General features: G+C 38.5%; 1 protein-coding gene across 2 annotated transcripts in view; it reads left to right on the forward strand.

The window, feature by feature from the left end:
- The window catches only part of PLCL2 (phospholipase C like 2), a 568,421-nt gene that overhangs the window by 427,430 nt on the left and 117,924 nt on the right, over nt 1-23,067 (forward strand). For both annotated transcript variants that reach the window (XM_053714212.1, XM_053714213.1), the window contains exon 5: nt 12,282-12,357. In XM_053714212.1, the coding sequence (XP_053570187.1) occupies nt 12,282-12,357 (76 nt within the window). The remainder of the gene's footprint in view (nt 1-12,281; nt 12,358-23,067) is intronic.

The following is a 23,067-nucleotide window of genomic DNA, read 5'->3' on the forward strand; positions in this document are numbered from 1 at the left end:
ATTCTTGTAGTTTACTTATTAAAATTGCACACGCCCGCATGCACATCCATGCACGCACTTTTTAAAATAAGAACATGAAAAAACATTAAAAGCGGTCTTGTTCCAGTGAATGGTATTAGCGCACTTCTAAAATACAGGGAAGTACTGCAGTTTACCCAAAGTAGCTTGTACTCATCAGATAAACATCCATTCTGCAAAAGTGGTAGAGATGCTTCTGCAGCAATTTCTGTCTGTAGCAGTGCAGCTTCTTTGCCTTTTGCAGATGGATGCTACCACAGTGTGTGTGTGTTTGAGGGGGTCACTTGTCAGTATGGTCATTTCATGCTTTTCAAATCCATAAAACATTAAAAGATAGGTGTAGCAACTGTCTCACTTACTACAAATTCTTAATAATAAGTCACACTTAATATGGTTGCAATGGAGGATGTAACAATATACCACCAAGCAAGGGGAGCAAATATAAACAGTCACTTACACTCAATACATATGTAAAGCCTTAATATGAGCATTAAAGTGAAAGTCAATCCTAGCGTTATACAAACGCTAGGATTTACTATTGAAACAAATAAAGGGGACTTTCATTCATGAAGTGTTAGATACTTCATGTAGAAAGCTCCTTTATTTGTTTTAACCGATATCCGTTTTTAGCTGCTACAGCAGCCCACTGCTAAAAATTTTTTGCTAAGAGGTGACATTTTCACCTCTTAGCCAATAGCCGTGCAGTAAATCCGGCTCTCATGGGCGCCAAGCCGGATTTACCGCACGGAAAAAAATGCTAAAAAAAAAAGCACATCCGCTCCTGCTCTCGCGCCTCCCCTTAAGTGCCCCAGGGCCCCCCGCAGTTTGGGAACCGCCGCCCTAGAACAAGCCACTGAGCTGTTCATTCCTGACAGATTAATTACAATAAATTTCTTTTGTGCCGCCAAAGAATAACTCATCAACCAAGTCTTCACGTTTTTTTAAAAAACATTAACATCCTTCTTTTCTGAAATTATTTTTCAAAATCCAAATTTAACTCACCATTTGCCTTATTTGGAGGAGCCAATCTGGGCTTTAGTCTGCAGACATCAAGGCTAGTCACTGTAGTGTAAAATGCATTTATTGGCAGATGTTATCAGTTAAGGCCAATTAGAGACAGATATGTAGCAGGGTTATAGCCTTGAAAAGTTAGCAAGGTGCATTTCAATTTCTGAGTATTAAAAACAGCTTAGATTCAGAGCTAAATTAAATGAAAAAGCAAAATAAATAATGAAAATATAACGCAAGTTGTTTCATTATTCATAACTAAACATTTTATATCAAAATCTCAAGGTATTTACTGTCCCTTTAACCCTTTCAGTGCTAAAGACGGCTCTGAGCCGTCGCAGAGTTTCTCGCTCAGAGCCGTCGCTAGCACTCTCCCACCTTGAAGGAGACCTGGGGGCTCCCACCCGCTCCTACCCCGGCGATCGGGCCTGTATAGTGACAGGCATCGCCGGGGCCTCACGTTTTGCGTGGTGACATCACACGCAATGATGTGATGATGTCACCGTGCAACTTTATTTAAAATAGACGATGACAAGAATAGGGAAAAGGGACATGCTGCTTAGAAGCCTGTAACTCAGGCATCTAAGCAGCTACAGACCCCCAAGACCCACCGTTGGAAAGGTAATCACCTAACCTTTTCAAATGTGTAAGTCTTGGAGATCTGTTAAAAAAAAAAAAAAAAATTAAATCAGCTTAGCACCCCGGTGGGAAAGTGCTAAGCACTTAAAGGGTTAAAGAAAGATGTTATACATCCTTAAAAAGACATTCCCAAAGAAAATACTCAGGATAGATATAAATGATATGTTATAATACTGTGTGTAATACAGTGAATAATAATTATACTTTTTGCATTGTTCATTGAAAATAAAAAAATAAGTTATTAACGAATAGTTAGTATGACATAGTTACTAGATGTCGCTGCATTATTTCTTTCTTTTCTTTTTTGTGTTTTTATACTAAAATGCTGTTACATTCCTGTGTACAGTACAGGTGAGCTCACTGCTAGAGCGTTCACCTTCATAAAGATCATCCGAGACTATCTGAATTATAAAGTCAGGATTATTCTAGTGAAATGTCAGTATGTGATCCAGAACACTGTCCTTCACAGCTACTGATTGCCTCTTCAGGGTCTGTTCTTTGATATAATCAGCCTCAGAGGTAGATTTCCTATGAATTTCATTAGATGCTACAGAGCGTGAAACAGCATGCATAAATATATATATATATATATATATATATATATATACCGGTATGTATATATATATATATATATATATATATGGGAGTCAAAGGGTAAACAGCGCTTATGGAGATTCTTAAAAACTGAATAATATTAAAATCTCGGCAGTGTTGGTGGGTAAAAAAAAATCATTACACTAGGATTCCAATATCCTATCAAAGACTCTAATATATATACGTATATTCATATACTTCTCTTCCCTTTTTTTTTTTTTTTTTTTTTGTTTTTTTTACCCACCAACACTGCCGAGATTTTAATATTATTCAGTTTTTAAGAATCTCCATAAGCGCTGTTTACCCTTTGACTCCTATTTTTCCTATATTGTATAGACTTAGTCTATCATACAATATTTGTACCTTCATAGCTGCTCTATGAGATTTTCATACCTCTGACTAGCGCATTTACTTGAGTAACGCCTGTTTCCACTCACTGACACTGAATGGTAACATTCTACTTAATTCTATACATATATATATATATATATATATATATATATATATCATTATCAGGTGACAATTTATATTCGTTAATTTTGCAGAAAGTTTGAGTTTCTTCCATTGCAGTGAAAGATGCTGTATTTATTTTTTTGGAGGTTATCTGCAAAAATTGTTGCATATTCATTGTCGCCTTTGATAATTTTCTTAATGTTATCAATATTTTGTTGTTCACCAATTGAAAATGTGTGTTTACAAATGTTATATTATGGTAGAGTTTGTTAGTTGCTTTCATTGTATAGAGATTAAAGAAGCACAACTATTAAACTTGTATTTCTTTACTTGGATTTCCTCAAAACTAAAGTGTTAAAGTGGATGTAAATTTTTTATATATTGACCCTCAAAATCAGTTTTTATGGACTCCATTATCAATACCGCATATTTTTTTTTTATATCTACAGAACATATAAATTAATAATTACGTTACTAACTTTGCTCCGTTTTCATGCTCCGCTCCTCCCATCCATAACTTCATTTATTTTCAGCGTATAACGACTAGAGCGGTCCCGCCCGCTCTATGACGTATCACTCTTGCGCGTTCACTACGGCTACAGTTTGTGCGCATGCGTTTGTAATTGAGTGCCGAATATGTTTGTTATTGATTTTCCATTTCAAACAGTTTGCGGCGCAGCATTGATACTTACTTGCAGGTCCTGTGAAATACACTGAGGTTGTGAATGCTGGCTTTATATGCGCATGCTTAGAGCATGTGCGCGCATCGCTTAGAAATACAGCTCAAGTGGTTATACGCATGCGCATATAAAAGACGCATGCGCAGAGATTTAAAATGACGTTATGAAAAGGGGGCTGGACGCCACGGGGTACGCCACATTATTAGTTTAGGGAAATGTCAATCAATGTTAAGAAAGCGGAACAAAATGGCGGGCGGAGGGAGAAATCAAGACTTTGGGAGTTATATAGGTATATAAATAGGTATTATATGACGTTTGCAGTAAATTTATGAATTAAAGTTATGCTATTTTTTTATGATGAAACATTTGTGAATGTCGAGTATCGGTGAGTTTACATGCACTTTAATAAGCTTCTATTGCTTCAATGATAAAATGTCCTGCCATTTTATGGATAATCGTCACCATGTGTACCAGAGCTTGAGAAAAGGTGATTGCGTCAATGTTTGAGATTAATTGTTCCTGGTCATAGAAGGAATGCAGTGATGAAGGTACTGTTGTATTTAGTTATAAATGTGACATTTTCAGCTGCAACAACAACCCTAACATTTAAAGAAGCTATTAATATAAAAATATGTATTATGCATAGCTTTTTACTTTGTAGCTCTATAACAGGTTCTGGGTGGTTTTGTGCAAATAATGCAAACTATACCTTGTCTTAAAGTTTATAGTCAATGAATAACAAAATAACAATATGTCAACTGCATATCTAAAATATAATGTGAATATAAAATAAATGTTTGCTTTTTGTTCTGTGCTATAGATTTATAAATTATTTCTACATAATATACATGTCATGCTTCCTGTATATCAAACACTTAGAGAAATCTTTTTAGGCAGAACAGCCAATCACACAACGTGGGAAAGTAAAAGTAAGTTTTGCATTCCAAAAAGCAGTGTATATACAATATATGACCAAACGTATGTGGACACCCCTACTAATTCATTAGTTTAGGAGTTTTAGCCACACCATTGCTAGCAGGTGCATACAATCCTCAAGTTCATTACACGCAAATATCACCTATTATCAGTTTTATCACTCACTACAGAGTTCCACGCTTCCTCTGGAAGCAACATCAGCATAATAAGTGTGCATCTGAAGCTTCATTAAATAGGTCTACATGGCCATGCAGCTGTACAAAAGCCTCACACATCAACATGCTCAATACCAAGCATCAGTTAGAGTGGTGTAAAGCACGCCACCACTGGACTCTGGAACAGTGAAAACGTGTTCTCTGGAGTGATGAATCACGCTTCACTCTTGTAGTCTGATGGAAGAATCTGGGTGTGGCGGATGCCTGGAGAATGCTACCTTTCTGAATGCATAGTTCCTATTTTAAGTTTGGTTGAGGTATGATAATGTCTATAGAATACATAGACATTTTAGAACATTAGTGCTTTCAGCATTGTGACAACAGTTTGGGGAAGGTCTTTCCTGTTCCATCATGACTGTGCCCCTTGTCATCCAACATCAGTACCTGGCCTCACAAATGCTCTTTTGGCTGAATGGGTACGAATTCCCACAGACACACTCCAAAATCTTTTGGAAAGCCTTCCCAGTTGCAACTGTTATAGCCACAAAAGGGGGCCAACTCCATATCAAAGTTTTGGAATGGGATGTCCAACAAATTCATATAGATGTTGTGGTCCACATACTTTTGGTCATTTGGTGTAAATTCTATGTTATATTTTGGGATTGTAAAAAATAACATTGTGAGAAAGCAATCTGTGTAAAAATTCATGTTTTTTTTTTACACAAACAGAACAAAAGAAGACACATCCGATGTTTTAAAATGCACTTTGTGGAGTGTTGGCTATGGGTGTCTTTGCATTGGTACATGCAGTTGCACATATGTAGTTAGTACACTTTTGTATTTGGCTTATTTGGAGTGTGTATCTATGGGGTGTTGTAGATGGAAGGTGAGTCATGTTTAGGATACAATGTTCTGGTACTTCTCCTATCTAGGTAGAAACTCTAGGGAGGAGTCAGAATTGGGACCACTAGCCAGTGTGAATATAATAGTATACTGTGTTCCAGTCCAATCTACATCTCGAGGCAACCTTGCCCCTGGTTTGGTACTAGGGATTTTACCACCAGCTGGTACTTAGAGTGGTACCTTGTGTTCCAGCACTGGATGAAACATTTCATTTTAATGGCCAAACCCAATTAAGAATTCCTTTGCTTCACTACATAAGTACCTTTAATAATTTCTCCATAAGCAATAATCTTTTACAAATGCTATTTATAATTAATAGCTTAATGTTTTTAACTTTTACACTCGTGTAACATAAATTGGGCTGTATATATCAAATTTTACTTCATTGGTTTGTGCTTTTCATACACTTTATCTGTAGAAATAACAATATGACTTAGTAATGCATTATTGGTTTGGGGTACTTTATAGGAGGTTAAAGATAAGTTATAGCATGTAGCCAGATGTTGCCACTTCAAAGACCTGGGAACCTAATCCACAGCAATACATGCTAGCTTTCAGCCAAATAAACTAAAATGGGTACAAACTCCATGCCTCTTGCAAATTGTACAGCTTTGAGTACATGTTTGGTGTAAGGCTTGCATGTATCGCTGTAGGTTAGGGACCCAGATGCAAAAAGGTCCTGACCTAGCACCTGGGCCTATCACCATTTGGCCAAATGCTTTCATTAACTTTTCATCTTATGCTTTTAATTTAGCTGTATGTACAGTATCTGTATGATTGTTGCCTTTAGTGTGTGTTGTGTTTCATATTTATATGTGATCTTTACTTACTGGACCTTGTACCCAGGCTTGTCTGGTGTTAACTAAATATTAAACCGACTTACTGTGAGTGCCAGGTGACCACCGAGAGCTATGAATGTGTACCCGCTCCATTTTGAGAGTGCATCCCACTTCTGTGTATGATACACATTAAAAAGAAAGCACATTCTGTACATTAATGCCAGAGTTTCAGTTCCCAGTAAATTGTTTTCTAAGGCAATCATCTAAATCTGGAAAACACACTTGAATTAGAAAATGAAGATGTCCAGTCCAATCTATTAGCCAGCAGGTTTTCTGCAGAACAAGTGCACTTTTCACTTTGATGTGGTTACAACAGTTTCTCTGAGCTTTGATTGTGTTTTCTGCTTGCTGGAAAAAGCCCTATTTTAACCCGGAGATAAAACGTTTTCTCACTACTTTTCAACGGGTTTTTTAGACCATTTATACTTATGAAATTTGACACCTAAAGGCACTTGGTAAAGTCCCGAAATGGCCTTTTTTACATCTTTGCAAGTATTCCAACACAATTTTAAATAATTCTATTATTTTTCACATGAGCAAAACACTCTGAAATGGCCACAGACAACATTTTTAGATGTATTTGCATATATGGTCTAGATTCACTAAAGCTCTGTTCATTGCATTTGTATAGCCCAGGACACAAACTTACATTTGTATATGTATTTAATATTTTATATCCCATACAGCTAATGGGATCTGCAGAAAAAGTGTGAAAACGGAAATCAGGAACCCAACATCTAGAAATGGCGTGTAGCAATCTCATTCTGTAATTTTTTTTTCTAATTTATACTCGTATTGTTGTGATTGTCAGTTTTAGTCGTCTTTATAAATGGGATTTTAAACTGGATTGCATCTTCGTGACCACAATGACAAAACCCATGACTGTGTGGCTTTCAATTTATTTTGTGTGGCTACATTATTGGAATCCCAGTCACAAAGAGGCAATCCCGTTTGAAATCATGGTCAGGAAGGCGCATTCCCATTTGAAATCCAGTTCACAAAGGAGGGATCCCAATTTAAAACCCCGGTCAGAAGGGTGTGATCTTGTTTGAAATCCTGGTTATGGAGGTGCTATTCTATTTGATATCCTAGCATTTGTCCTGCTACAGTTTTGCTGTGGAGTGTGAGAACTGTTAAAATCCCAATATAGAAGATAAGTTGTGTCCATTTCTTCTAATAGAAACCTGTACTGTACTTAAAGGGACACTGAACCCACATTTTTTCTTTTGTGATTCAGGTAGTGCATGCAATTTTAACCAACTTTCTAATTTACTCCTATTATCAATTTTTCTTTGTTTTCTTGCTATCTTTATTTGAAAAAGAAGGCATCTAAACTAAGGAGCCAGCCAATTTTTGGTTCAGAACTTTGGACAGCTTTTATCCAACAATCAGCAAGGACAACCCAGGTTTTTTTTTACATAAAGATAGCAAGAGAATGAAGAAAAATTGATAATAGGAGTAAATGAGAAAGATGCTTAAAATTGCATGCTCTATCTGAATCATGAAAGATAAAATTTGGGTTCAATGTCCCTTTAATTTCAGAAGTATATTAAGCCAAACCAGACAAACAGTACTTTCTCAATCTCAATCAATAATTTAAAATAATCAAAATACAATATTTTTTTAAATATTAAATGTCACTATAATCATTGAGCAAATATGCTCAGTATACCCATCATGCCTTTATACAAATGGCATTTATATTGTTTACCAGTTATCAGGATGGTTTTGGATTACAATAAATTAATCTCACACATGCAAATGATTTCTCACACTCAACAAAGGTGTTAATGCAAATAACTGTAATCTAATCTTAAATGGAGAGTAAACACATTTTAATTACAAGTTATGTATGTTGTTTTGGTTTAGAATAACATATCAGCCAAGTCTTAATGATTCAAAAACAAATGAAACACATTTTTACTGGAGTTATTTCTTTTGCAAGATGTACCGAGTCCACAGATTCAACCTAACATGTGGGATATTGTCCTTCCTGACAGGAAGTAGCAAAGAGAGCACCACAGCAGAGCTGTCTATATAGCTCCCCCCTTAACTCCACCTCCCACTCATTCTCTTTGCTGGCTCTAAGCAGGAAGGGTAAAGAGAAGAGGTGTTAAACTGTTAGTTTTATTTTATCTTCAATCAAGTGTTTGTTATTTTTAAATGGTACCGGTGTTGTACTATTTACTCTCAGGCAGGACATAGATGAAGATTTCTGCCTGGAGGATGATGATCTTAGCATTTGTAACTAAGGTCCACTGCTGTTCCCACAGAAGCTGAGGAGTACAGGAAAACTTCAGTGTGAGGAACGGTTTCTTGCTATACAGCAATGAGGTATGTTCAGTCATATTTTCTGCAGAGACTGTGTTAACTCAGAAAGGCTGACAGTGTCCCCATTAGGGGAAGGGTAAGCAGTAATCCTAGTGTTATCAGAGGTTTTTACTAGCTTGCATAAAGGGTTAATTTTTTGTGGGCACTCAGTTTGTTATGTGAATTTGGGACAAACGTTTTTGTGTCTGGGAGTAACGTTTTCTGTTTTATGGGACATTTGCTTGAGGGTTCTGTGGGGTTGTTTATAACCCACATGGCTTTCAGGCAGGGTTTGTTAGTTTTATGTAGGCCCCAGCAACATCGAGTGAGGTGGGTGGGGCCTACATTTACAAGCAGCAAGCAACTTCTCCTGAAAACCAGACAAAAAGAGAGGCGTTCTTACGCTGTGTAGAAGACCTTTTTACCAAGGGAGTGATCTGCCCAGTTCCGAAAACAGAACAGGGGCAAGGTTTCTACTCCAATCTGTTTGTGGTTCCCAAAAAAGAGGGAACCTTCAGACCAATTCTAGATCTCAAGATCCTAAACCAATTCCTAAGAGTTCCATCCTTCAAGATGGAGACCATTCGGACTATTTTACCAATGATCCAGGAGGGTCAATATATGACTACCGTGGATCTAAAGGATGCGTATCTACACATTCCTATCCACAAAGATCATCACCAGTTCCTCCGGTTTGCCTTTCTGGACAGGCATTACCAGTTTGTGGTTCTCCCCGTTCGGGTTGGCCACGGCGCCAAGAATCTTCACAAAGGTGCTAGGGTCCCTTCTGGTGGTCCTAAGGCCGAGGGGCATAGCAGTGGCGCCTTATCTAGACGACATCTTAATTCAAGCGTCGACTTTCCAACTTGCCAAGTCTCACACGGACTTAGTGTTGGCCTTTCTAAGATCTCATGGGTGGAAGGTGAACGTGAAAAAGAGTTCTCTTATTCCTCTCACAAGAGTTCCATTCCTGGGAACTCTGATAGATTCGGTGGACATGAAAATTTTTCTGACGGAGGTCAGGAAATCAAAGATTTTAACCACCTGCCGAGCTCTTCATTCCATTCCTCGGCCGTCAGTGGCTCAGTGTATGGAGGTAATCGGACTTATGGTAGCGGCAATGGACATAGTAACATTTGCCCTGCTTGCATCTCAGACCACTGCAACTATGCATGCTCAAACAGTGGAATCGGGATTATGCAGATTTATCTCCACAGATAAATCTGGATCAAGAGACCATAGACTCTCTTCTTTGGTGGTTGTCACAGGATAACCTGTCCAGGGGAATGTGTTTCCGCAGGCCAGCCTGGGTTATTGTGACGACGGACGCCAGCCTACTGGGCTGGGGTGCAGTCTGGAATTCCCTGAAAGCACAGGGTTTGTGGACTCAGGAGGACGCCCTCCTACTGTTAAATATTCTGGAATTAAGAGCGATATTCAATGCTCTTCAGGCGTGGCCTCAGCTGGCTTCAGCCGGATTCATCAGGTTTCAGTCGGACAACATCACGACTGTAGCTTATATCAATCATCAGGGGGGAACAAGGAGTTCCTCGGCAATGATAGAGGTTTCCAGGATAATCCGATGGGCAGAGACTCACTCTTACCATCTATCAGCGATCTATATCCCAGGGGTGGAGAACTGGGAGGCAGATTTTCTAAGTCGTCAGACTTTTCATCTGGGGGAGTGGGAGCTCCATCCGGAGGTGTTTGCTCAACTGGTTTAGCTATGGGGCACACCAGAATTGGATCTGATTGCGTCTCGTCAGAACGCCAAACTTCCTCGTTACGGATCCAGGTCAAGGGATCCTCAGGCAGTACTGATAGATGCTCTAGCAGTACCCTGGTCGTTCAACCTGGCTTATGCGTTTCCACCATTCCCTCTCCTTCCGCGTCTGATTGCCAGAATCAAACAGGAGAGAGCTTCAGTGATTTGATAGCGCCTGCATGGCCACGCAGGACTTGGTATGCAGGCCTGGTGGACATGTCATCTCTTCCACCATGGACTCTGCCACTGAGACGGGACCTTTTGATTCAAGGTCCATTCAAGCATCCAAATCTAATTTCTCTGCGACTGCTTGGAGATTGAACGCTTGATTTTATCAAAGCAGGGTTTCTCTGAGTCGATCATAGATACCTTGATTCAGGCTCGAAAGCCTGTCACCAGGAAGATCTATCATAAGATATGGCGTAAATATCTTTTTTTGTCTGAATCCAAAGGCTACTCTTGGAGTAAGATCAGGATTCCTGTGATTTTGTCTTTTCTCCAAGAAGGATTGGAGAAAGGATTGTCCGCTAGTTCCTTAAAGGGACAGATATCTGCTTTGTCTATTCTGTTGCACAAGCGTCTGGCAGATGCCCCAGACGTTCTGGCTTTTTGTCAGGCTTTAGTTAGAATTAAACCTGTGTTTAAACCTGTTGCTCCGCCATGGAGTCTCAATTTAGTTCTTAAAGTTATTCAGGGGGTTCCGTTTGAACCCGTTCATTCCATAGATATTAAGCTTCTATCTTGGAAAGTTCTGTTTCTAGTTGCTATCTCTTCAGCTCGAAGAGTTTCTGAACTATCTGCATTACAATGTGTCTCGCCTTATCTTGTTTTCCATGCTGATAAGGTGGTTTTGCGTACCAAACCTGGGTTCCTCCCTAAAGTTGTTTCTAACAGGAATATCAATCAGGAAATTGTTGTTCCTTCTCTGTGTCCTAATCCTTCTTCTAAGAAGGACCGTCTGTTGCACAACTTGGACGTTGTTTGTGCCTTGAAGTTTTATTTGCAGGCAACCAAAGATTTTCGCCAATCATCTTCTTTGTTTGTTGTCTATGCTGGAAAGCGTAGAGGTCAAAAGGCTAAGGCTACCTCTCTTTCCTTTTGGCTGAAAAGCATCATCCGTTTGGCTTATGAGACTGCTGGACAGCAGCCTCCTGAAAGAATTACACTAGAGCGGTGGCTTCCACATGGGCTTTTAAAAATGATGCTTCTGTTGAACAGATTTATAAGGCTGCGACTTGGTCTTCACTTCATATCTTTTCCAAATTTTACAAATTTGATACTTTTGCTTCTTTGGAGGCTATTTTTGGGAGAAAGGTTTTGCAAGCAGTGGTGCCTTCCGTTTTGGTTCCTGTCTTGTCCCTCCCTTCATCCGTGTCCTAAAGCTTTGGTATTGGTATCCCACAAGTTAGGATGAATCCGTGGACTCGGTACCTCTTGCAAAAGAAAACAGAATTTATGCTTACCTGATAAATTTCTTTCTTTTGCGATGTACCGAGTCCACGGCCCGCCCTGTCTATTCAAGACAGATAGTATTTTTTTATGTAAACTTCAGTCACCTCTGCAGCTTATAGTTTCTCCTTTTCTTCCTTGGCCTTCGGTCGAATGACTGGGGGGTGGAGTTAAGGGGGGAGCTATATAGACGGCTCTGCTGTGGTGCTCTCTTTGCTACTTCCTGTCAGGAAGGACAATACCCCACAAGTTAGGATGAATCCGTGGACTCGGTACATCGCAAAAGAAAGAAATTTATCAGGTAAGCATAAATTCTGTTTTTTCAATAGCTAAACTCCACCCACTGTCATAATGTAGATATAAACTGCATTGTTTTGCAGTTATTAGCTGATAAAGACAATTAGGGACAGATATATTGAAGATTTAGCCTTGAGAAATCAGCAGGGTGCATTCCTCTTTAACAGTTTAGAACTATGTATTGTGTTTTGTGGTCTTAAACATTTTTTAATGATATATAACATTTAATCCACAGATAATCCAGAGTAGCAAGGCTCTAATAGAGAATTCTGATGGTGTTTATGAGAAGATTGCACAATGTCAGAAGACTGGTGAGTGAATTTGTTCAATTCCTGATAATTTTTTTAGTACATTACAGTTAACACAATATTTTGTAATATCCATGAAAAACGTTTAAAGTTTCGGGTTTTCTATTTTAGCTATTAAAGAATAGATTTTTAACAACACCAAATGTAATTGTATGTTTTATTATTTATTTTAATGTTCTAAACCTAGGTTTAGTTTCAACTAAGAATACCAAGAGAAAAAAGGCAATTTAATCATAAAAGTAAATTAAAAAGTTGATAAAAATTACATGTCCTACAGATAGCTCAGCATGTTAAGGCACTGTGGGTGAACTCTGTAGCAACCCAAGGTTTGCAGGTTTGATCCCTGGCGAGGTCCTATCAGCCTTTCATCCTTCTGAGGTCGATAAAATGAGCAGCGTCTTGAGACCATTACGAGTGATTAGCCGCGCTTTACAAGTACCCCATACATACATACTATCTGAATAATGAAAGTTTAATTTTGACTAGACTGTCCCTTTAAACTTGGAAAATTTGAAACTACAGTCCTTTTAAAAAAAATTGCCCCAGTAAATGAACGTAATGATTCAGTCCTAATTTGTCTTACTGTGATTTTAGTTTGATTAAAATGATTATACAAGTAACAAGTTTACACAAAAAAATACAACTTATTGATATCATAACAGTCCCTACCTAATGGCTTATAATGGGTTTTGTCCTTGACTTAATTCATTTTTTTCCGATTGCAATATCTGTTTTAACATCGCTTCCACGCTGCAGGAACTGCTGTTGTTGTGATGTATCCTGCTAAAAAAAAAACAGTAGTTCCTCACATTCTCTCTTTCATGATTTGGATAGAACATACAATTTTAAACAACTTTCCAAGTTACTTTTCTTATCAAATTTGCTTTATTTTCTTTTTACCCTTTAAGGAAAGACCAGCATTGCACTACTAGCAGCTAGCTGAACACATCTATCTAGCCAATCACAAGAGACAAATGTATGCAGGCACCAATCAGCAGCTAGCTCTCACTAGTGTAGGATATGTGCGTATTCTTTTTCAACAAGGGATACCAAGAGAACGAAGCACATCTGAAAATAGAGAATGCGATTTTAAGAATTTTTTAAATTTACTTCTATCTAAATCATGCAAGTTTAATTTGACTTTAAATGTCCTTACTGCATTTTTTTATCCCATTCCTTTGTAATAAGGTTTAGGAAAGTATTTTGAGAATCAGCCAATGGTGTACAAAGATGGAAGATAATGTATTAGCAACTAGAACTAAAACCACACACAAATAACATTTCATTTGACACACACATTTGCAAATTACTAATATATTTGTTCACATCCCCATATCATATACACATCTGGGGGTTTTTTCATAACGTAATTGTAATTGCATTTGATCTTGATCAACCTAATTTTACTTTTATGTATAAATTAAATGACTGTTCATTACAGATGAAAAATTTTATTCCAGAAATATAAAATGTTTGAAATATAAATGTACATTTTAATAAACTAAAAAATGTATTATAAAAACTATGATAAATAAAACACACACACACACACACACACACACACACACACACACATATATATATATATATATATATATATATATATATATATATATATATATATATATATATATATATATATATAAAATAAATCATATGTAAGTTTCATACATACCTGATAATGTTTTTACATTAATTATAAACTTTCTTACGTTTGAATTGTTTCTAAATGAAGCTAAACTAATTCTGAAAGTAAAAGCTATCCTTAATTAAGCATATTTATTTGTTTGGAATTTTTCTTTAGTAATCACTGTTGACCTACATTAAAGCTTTGGGCATTTGTTTCCATCTAAAGAGCATTTATGGAGAGTTGTTTGTTTAAATTAATTTGTTGAACACTATTTTGTTTGTCATGAGAAAAATGTTAATTAATAATATAAGAACACAGTGAATATATTAGTTTACATTTTAATTATGTTGGCATAATCTTTAAAATAATTTATTTTTATTAGTGTAGCCTTATTGCTTCCAGAAAGAATAAGATTATGTTTTACATATTGCTTCACCGACCTAAACAATATTTGAGCTGGTATCAAATATTTAATGTTTTTCCCACAACTAACTATCTTTTGAACAAGGGAACAACAAGGGCATAAATGCTCTTCTAAGGGACAAATGGGGGGATTTAGCTACCAGAGGATGCTATGGGTTATAATTTCTGAGTGATATTCAGTAAAGTAATGATTGTTAACTAGCCTTCAGCCTACTTTATTATTCTTAGTATTTTGGATTATGAGATACCCATATAATTTAGAAATAGCTGACACTACAAATAAAAAAAAGGTTAAAATGTGAAATAAAACCGGATTTGCTGATAAATAATGGTATGACAATAATACAGCCATTTTAATACAAGTAATCAAAAAGCTAAGTGAAGAAACACCTAGGAAGGTGGCGCACTAAATATAAATAGTGTGTGGTGGCATTAAGTTAGATAAATATAAGTCAATATTGGTCAAAACCTATAAATATTGTGGAAGTGTATTGAATGGTGTGTGGACTCTCAAAACTAAAAATTAGTGTCCGTGTATTTGGAATCAAAAGTTCAATTGGTGAGGTTGAAATCCAACTTGGAGGAAACGGGCAGCTCCACTTGTGGAGAATGATCTCTGTTCACCTTGATGATCTAGATCAGAAAGAAAAGGGGCGCCTCATAGTGAAATCCATATTATAAAGTGTGATATGGGAAAAGAAGGAATAAAACTCACAATTTGAGATGGCACTTATTTAGTGCAGACAGACAGGCTGACACTTGTAGTAGTCAGCTAACTGGATACTGGGCTGTATCATGGGGGATCCTATGTTCTGGTCTCAGGTTTGTTAACATCCAAAAAACATACACTGTGCTGCAAAACTGTGTGGAATACAGATCGCTCTGGGGTTTAAAGTGCAATTTCTCTTCCGTGAAGATGAAGAACTTCTTCTGTATGAGTAAAAAGGCAGACACCTCCGTGTACAAGTTAAAAACAGGTTTAATGTAATGCGTTTGTCGACCCAATATCACGGTTATTTCATAAGGCAAACAATATGACATGTCTGGTTCTATACAAAGATCAAGGAGATGGGTAAAGAAGAAGGACCCCTTATATTTAGCTTTATAGTAGGCGTTTTACAACCATAAATCTTAAAGGTTAAATCAAGTGTTTATTACATAACATCTAAAACGCAAAAGGTGGTATTAATAATTACAGTATATTGTGGGAGCCTCTATAAATTCATTACATTAGTAAAAGAAAAATATACACTATTTTTGAGAGATCAGATGTGGTCAGTTTTTTTTATATCTAACCTTTTTGTTAAGATATAAAATAAGTGGTGATGGGGGTTATCCTCAAGAGACAATTTCAGGCAAAAATGAATCCAGTTTAATAGATATTTGTTAGATCACTAACATGCAAGAGGCAATCATAACAATTTCTATCATACCTAATGTTATATCAACAATTGTTCATGGGTGGACTACACTTTGGGGGATTTTTATGAAACTGCATGATGTAGCTTTAGACAGCTTCGGTGTAGGTTCACATGAGGGAGCCTGCTACTGCTTCTTAACCTTTACACCACCTCTAAATTTCCGGTTTGCAATAAACCCGGACAAGTCTGACCAAAGGGATTAACAGACCCTGCTTGTGCGTGATTGACAGTTCACAAGTAGTGGGAGGAATTGCACAAGCAGCGGCATGTGCAATGTTAAATGCTGGCAGCGTATTCCTGACCATGGTGCCAGGTGGACAGGTTTTGCACATTAGATCTAATGTTATAAACACTTGACCTAACCTAATCAAAACGTTCTATTAACCTGATTGTTTTTTTCTCTGAATTTTGATAAGGGGGGGTAGCCCCCCTGAATTAATACCTAATATCTCTGTAACTATGGTATATCCAATAAAACAAATGACTGATCATACCTGATCTAACATATCAAATTGAATAACTTTTTGTGCAATGTTTTTGTTATGAGGGGCTGGCACTCCATTTAAGTACATACAGGCCCCAACAATATGATTATTAAAACCACCTTTTGCATGTTAGATCTAACCTTATGTAATAAAGGTCTATTAGCCTGAATTCTTTTTTTTGTCTGAATTGTTGATTTTGATGGGCTCCAACTTAATACCTAATATCTCTGTAATTATGTGAGATCTAAGAAAACAACTGACTGATCATACTTTTCGTCCAATTTGTTAAGGGGGGCTGATGATAGGTTAGCCCCATCACCAAATAATTGTTAGTACCAACTTTTGCTTGTTAGATCTAATGTAATAAACACTTGATCTAACCTGATCTAACAAAAATCTATTAGTCTGAATGATTTTTTTTGTCTGAAATTTTTAATTGTAGGGCTAGTCCCCCAATTTAATACCTAATATCTGTGTAATTATATTAGGTCTAACAAAACAATGGAATGATCATACCTGATCTAACATACATCAAAGCTTCCACAATAGGATTGTTAATACTATCTTTTGCACAAAAGATCTAATATTATAAAAACTTGATCTAACCTGATCTAACAAAGGTGTATCAGCCTGAATGTTTTTTTGTCTGAAATTTTGATTTGGGGGAGCTAGTCCCTCTAATTTAGTATATAATATCTCTGCAATTATGTTAGATCTAACAAAACAACTGGCTGATCATACCTGATCTAACAAATATCTATCAAATTAAATAACTTTTTGTCTAATTTTTTAAGGGGGGCTAGTTAGTCCCCATCTAAATAATTGTTAATACCGCTCCTTGTGTGCTGGATCTAACAGAGATTGATCAAAACTGATCTTACAAAGGTTTGATTTAAAATGTGTGGGGGTTTTTTTTTGGGGGGGGGGGCTAACCCGGCTGAGGTATATCACTGAAGTACATTAATTAGTAGTGTGTGTGTGTGTGTGTGTATATATATATATATATATATATATATATATATATATATATGTGTGTGTGTGTGTGTGTGTAATTTTTTTTTTTTTTTTAAATAAATATTTACCTTTCAGCCTGTTGGTTGCATTAAGGTATTGGGTGTGTGTGTAAATATATATATATATTGTGGCTTCTAAATGTCAGTTTATTATCGTTTTAAGAGCAATGTCATTCTGGCAAGTGATGTGTGATTTGGGCTGTGATAAATAGGCCTTTAGGAACCATAATATTATATTGAAATGAGCTTTGAGAATAATTGTAGTAGTTATAGCTGACTGATGAATGATAATAAGGATTATAGAGATAAATTGCACTCTGCAATAACAACCAAGATCAACAAGACTGTTTACAAAAAATAGAAAATAAGCAATTTATTTGCAACACTAATTGATCTTGAAATGACATGCCCGTCACATTAGTGTATGATTTTCCTGACTACATGTAATCACAGCAAGAATCTCAGTTTCCAACATATATCTGAGTGAAAATATGAAATGTTTTGTATGCTGGTAAAAGCTGTTGTATATTTTCACTGTGGTCATTAAAATTGCAAACTGGAGTTAACCTAAATTAAAATGTGTTATCCACTTTCCAATAATGCCAGTATTTCTAACGGAGGTTGTAAAATATACCTGAAGCAGGTGCCTAGGGCAGCAGATCTGGGAGGGCAGCACATCTGCCCTATCCTCTCTCTAAAAGCCAGCACACAGGCTTTTACAGAGAAGACCATGCACGTGCGCTAATTAAGCTCGCTCTTCACAGGCAGTGCTCCTTTAAACTGTTTTCTTAATTTAAAACCACCAGCATTTTTGCAGTGGAAGCTTTTTTGGTGAGAATCTTCTTTCCCTCCCTTTTCCCCCCTCTCCTTCTTTTCTCTCCCTGCTCTCAGGGAGAAAATGGTATGAGATGCATGCAATTCAGCCCCCCTGTATGCCAGTGTTTTGCTAATCCATTTTCTTTTGAATTGTTTTGAAAATGTTTGTGGGGGGGCAGCAGAATTTTGAGTGCCTAGGGCAGCACAAAACCTAAATACGCCACTGACCTGAAGGTATACAATGCAAAGCAGACAATATGGGACTTGTGTGTGTATGTGTGTGTGTTTTTATATATATATATATTTATTTGCACAGAAGGAGCGTAACTAAAGATTACAATAATGCAGCTCTATGGATCTGGGAACCTCTGGTTTATAGGGGTCAGTAGTAACAGAGCAACATGTTTGTTTTTTTGTGCAGGGCTTACTGCAGACAACTAATGTAGTGTAGTAATGTTAGATCCAAAAATAAGTGTGGTGTGTTAGCGAGTCTGTTTCTGACAATTTGTGGCCATAGGCTTCAAGCCATATGCATTTTTCATTTTTCTTCAGAAAGATTGCAACAGAATACATAGGGCTTTATTACAAGTGGTGCGCTAATTTGTTATCGCCCAAAGTAAAAAGTTAGCTGTGTCGGGTTAGCGCTGGTATTACAAGTATTGGTATTGCAAGTTAAAAGTAAAAAGTCAGCACGACAGTGAAAGTCTCATATGCGCTAACTTCAGGATAGTTCTATCGGGCTTGCTAAAGAAATCCTTTTCCTTTTATCTCTCGCGCACTAATATCCCAATGTTCACATCCCTATGTTCTTCAAACAGAAGAAATTATTATTTTTATTTTTAAATATATATTTCTCTCTATATATATCTGTTTATATGTTTGTAAAATATATATCTATACAAATATATATATATATATATATATATGACAGGTATACATATATATATGTGTGTGTGTGTGTATATATACAGATAAGTCCAAAAGTCAAAAGAAAACCCTATATTGTAAAAGCAATCAGAAGATGTGTTATGTCCACAAAACAGTTCAAGTAAATGAGTGCACTTATCAACAAAAGCAGTTTCCAAGCAGCAAGGATTTCCCAAACAGAGGTATGTGTATAGTTTCACTCACCGGTGCTGGTGGATATGCGGGGGTTACTCTCCCTGTGACAGTGTGAGTGCCCTATAGCGGACACTGTCTGGATCGCTGCCGCTCGAGTAGAAAGCAGGAACGAGGCGGTGGAACTCCTCACTCACCTCAACTTATTCCTGCCAAAATCCTCTAAGCTCGATAGCGCTTCACCCCTCCACTCCGTCAACCCGGTGAGGCTTCACATCCACACTGTAACAGTTGATATTTGTTGATTGGCACGCATGCTCCTAGAGATCCGGGTCACAGTGGAACAGTCGGATACTGGAAGAACGTAAGTTTGCAAAGAAAACTCTGCTCCAACTGGTCCTTAAAAGCAGATTCTTTATTGTAATATTTAAAACAGCAAGTAACACAGCAAACAATGCGATTGGTGTAGAGGGCGCAGCACTGTATGGCTACGCAAACACTATGACAGTATTTGAGGGTGTGTAAATTTGACATGATGAGATTGGTCACAACAGAGGGCGGGTATAATGATATTCAGCCAATCACATTTGTTTTACCTATTTTTAAACAGGTGTGGGGCTCAACACTGTAGGCTATGACTACGGAGCACTTCCAAAACGCGTTTAGCCATACAGTGCTGCGCCCTCTACACCAATCGCATTGTTTGCTGTGTTACTTGCTGTTTTAAATATTACAATAAAGAATCTACTTTTAAGGACCAGTTGGAGCCGAGTTTTCTTTGCAAACAAACTGTGTATATATACACACACACATACAGGCATACCTTGTTTTATTGAGCTTTACTTTATTGCGCTGTGTCGAACAAGTTTATCTGCGCCATGTTTCCAACATATGTACATATATAAACACAAATGCACATATATACACACCTAAATAAACACACCAACAAACATAATTATACCCTACTCTTTAAAAGCATAAGAAAATATATAAATAAATGGAAATCCTACATATTTTTGTTGGGCTGGGCCACCTAGTTGCGATAAAAATGTCCATGCTTATTATACTTATTCAGACATGTTTTTCACTTATTAAATTACCCTATCCTTAACGGATACGGGAATTTTCAGTCTGCTTCTTCGAATGGTACACCTCATTAGTCATGTGGGGATGATGTAATCTCCTGACTGTTCTTTATTGAGATCCTTCCTAGTTTTTTTGGAAGAGTAGGGCTCCGTTTGGCTGGTCCTGTGGGTGGGCCTGTTTTCTTCTTGGGTGTTAACCTACGGGTTGCCTTATATTTTCTTTTTATCCGATTAGGATGTCTTTTATTTTGTTTTTTCTTTTTTGTTTTCCTTCGGGAATCTTAAACTGGGATCGATACTCTCTGTTACTTCTGCGGAAGTGTTTTTGGTGACATGTTAGTCCTATGGTTGTCTGTTTTCCCTTCTTCCCCTCTGAGGGAGGATATATGCACCTTGACGGTTAGGACCCTGGTTGCAGGCTGGTCCTGTTGGGTTTGGTTCTGTCGTGGGGCTGTTCAGACACATGGCGCTGTTCTGCTGGTCCGGTTGAGGTGCCGATTGCTTACAGTTTTCATCTAAGCATTCTAGAGGACCTGTGGGTCCGTGAGGCGGGAAGGATTGTCTCAGTCCTTATAGCCTTCAATCTGGATGACTTGGTCAGTGGTATTCTGCTGCATCACTCTCTCTTGGTCTGGTGTTATCGGACCCTAGAGTTCCCTTCCCCACGTAGTGGAGGGTTGGGGGGCTTAGGGCCCTCTTTTCCCGCCGTCTTGAGCGGTTGGCCATTTTTAAGGCTCAGGACTTGAGCTTTGTGAACTTGGTCCTCAGCAGCTAGTAGTTTGACAGCTACCTTGCAGAGCATGGTTTGCAGTATGTAACCAGTTGCAGCTATTGCACATTGACTGTGTACTGTCTAGCTGTTTAGGAGACCTTTTGGGTCTTCCTCCGTTGTCTCTGTGTGGGTTAGGTCTCCTTTTAGGGACCTGGGTTCCCCTCTGGGAGATGGTTGTCCCTGTTAGTGACTCTGGGCGTGGTCTCCTTGGGCTTTGATTGGGTTCTTTCCGGAGCTGGGGATGCTTTGCACCTATTTCTCCCTGTGATCCTCTGTTTGTTTGGAGGTGATGTGGAGACCAGCCTTGCTCGAGGGGTTTTGGCCTCGCGGTATTTCCTTGCCTTGTTGTCCTGAGGCTGTTTGTGCATCCAGGGGCCCTAGGGTCATGTGCAACTTTTCCCACCTTGGCTCCTTTGGAGCGTTGGACTCCGGCAAAGGGTGGTCCCTTCCTTAGGTCGGGACTTGCAAGTTCTTCTCATTATCCGGGTTGATCTGGATATGCATTGATATCCCCTGTGGTCTGGTTTTTCATATCAGACGGGGTGTAACATTCTCTGGTATTGTTTGTTTAAACAATTGGGGGCCCGGACCTGTTTTCTCCGGGGAGCTTCCGGTTGCTGAGGCTTCGCTCAGCATTTTCCCTTGTGGATCCCGTTGTCGGTTGTTACCGGACTTTTAGGCTTAAGGGCTGGTTTGGGGTTCCCCAGTTCCTGGGAACTTGGGCTAGGTCCTTACTCGGACTACTTGTCCTGGTCATGGTTAGCCAGGTTTTCTGAGTGACTGTTGCTCATTGGACTGTTCTGCGCCTTATAGTCGGATTCCCTGGGTCAGCTTGCTGTAGTAACCCTTGGATTCACTGCTTTGCATTTGAATGGGGTTGCAGTGTCTCTGCTGCAGCTATTGCGCATCTGTGTTGGGAATTGATTTCTCCTTTAGCCTGGGGCTTTGCGGCTTGTGGACAGGTGCTGCCCTTTGGCCTCATCCTTTTTCTTAGGATGAGGGTTTATTCTCCTTCTTCTGGAGATGTGGTCCCTTTCTTAGGGCTTCTCCTGGTTTCAGGAGGTTGGAATTGTGGGTGAACCTTCAGAGAGAGGTGTTATCTCTGGGTTGTTATGTTCTGGAGTCTTGTCGAGACTATGTTGGCTACGGCCTTGTCGTCTGTTCTTGGAGTCGGGTTGTACCCGTGCTTGGTTGGATGGCGGTGGCCATTCTTTGGCTTGTTTTTAAGCTGGTTTTGGGGTCTGTTCCCCTGTTTTAGACCTGCCGATGCTTGGGCTGGCCCGGCTGGGAGTGAGTTCTAAGAAACGTTGTCTTTTTCAGGACCTAGGTGTGCATAGCGTTAGCTTCCTAGGCTTACAAGCAGAAGATCCAGGTTTACACTACCTTCGGGTTCTGGGTGTAATCTTTCTTCTTGGGGGGCCTTGTTTGAGGTTCTGTGTATCCCCTTTTGGAGACCTGTGTGTTGGTCTGTTGGCTGGATTTCCTAGAGTGTGCCCTCTGTCTGAGGGTTTCTTTTTTGCAGGCTGTATTCTTGCTGGCCGCTTCTGCTTCTAAGCAGTATTCTTCAGTTTCTACCTGATGCTTTCTGCGTGTTCTTGACTCAGGGTTTCGTCTGGGTTGTTACACTTTTTTTGTGATAGAATACTTTGTATTTTAAGTTCGGACAAGGTGAGGACTCCATCTTCAGTTGTCTTTCAGGGCTTGCATGAGATTTGTAAATACAGTTTCTATTTTCCTGTGCCAGTCTTATACCTCCGGTTTTTGCCAGGTATAGGCGTAGCCTACCTTTATCTGTTAGGACCTATTTGGGTCTTGCAAGCTGGTCTTGCTATTAGGGGTTTAACTTTTTGGATGTGGTGTACTCTGTTTCCTTTCGGTTCTCCCTTGCCTTGTTCCTTGGGAGTTCAGGCTGGTGTTCCCTTCATTAGTGCGGGGTGAGTGGTGGGGACCAACTGTTGGGCCTCGGTGTCTCCCAGAAGACTCTTGGCTCAGTTGAGTCTCATTTGTCG

Source organism: Bombina bombina, chromosome 5 (genome assembly GCF_027579735.1).
Source record: "Bombina bombina isolate aBomBom1 chromosome 5, aBomBom1.pri, whole genome shotgun sequence".
NCBI lineage: Eukaryota > Metazoa > Chordata > Amphibia > Anura > Bombinatoridae > Bombina > Bombina bombina.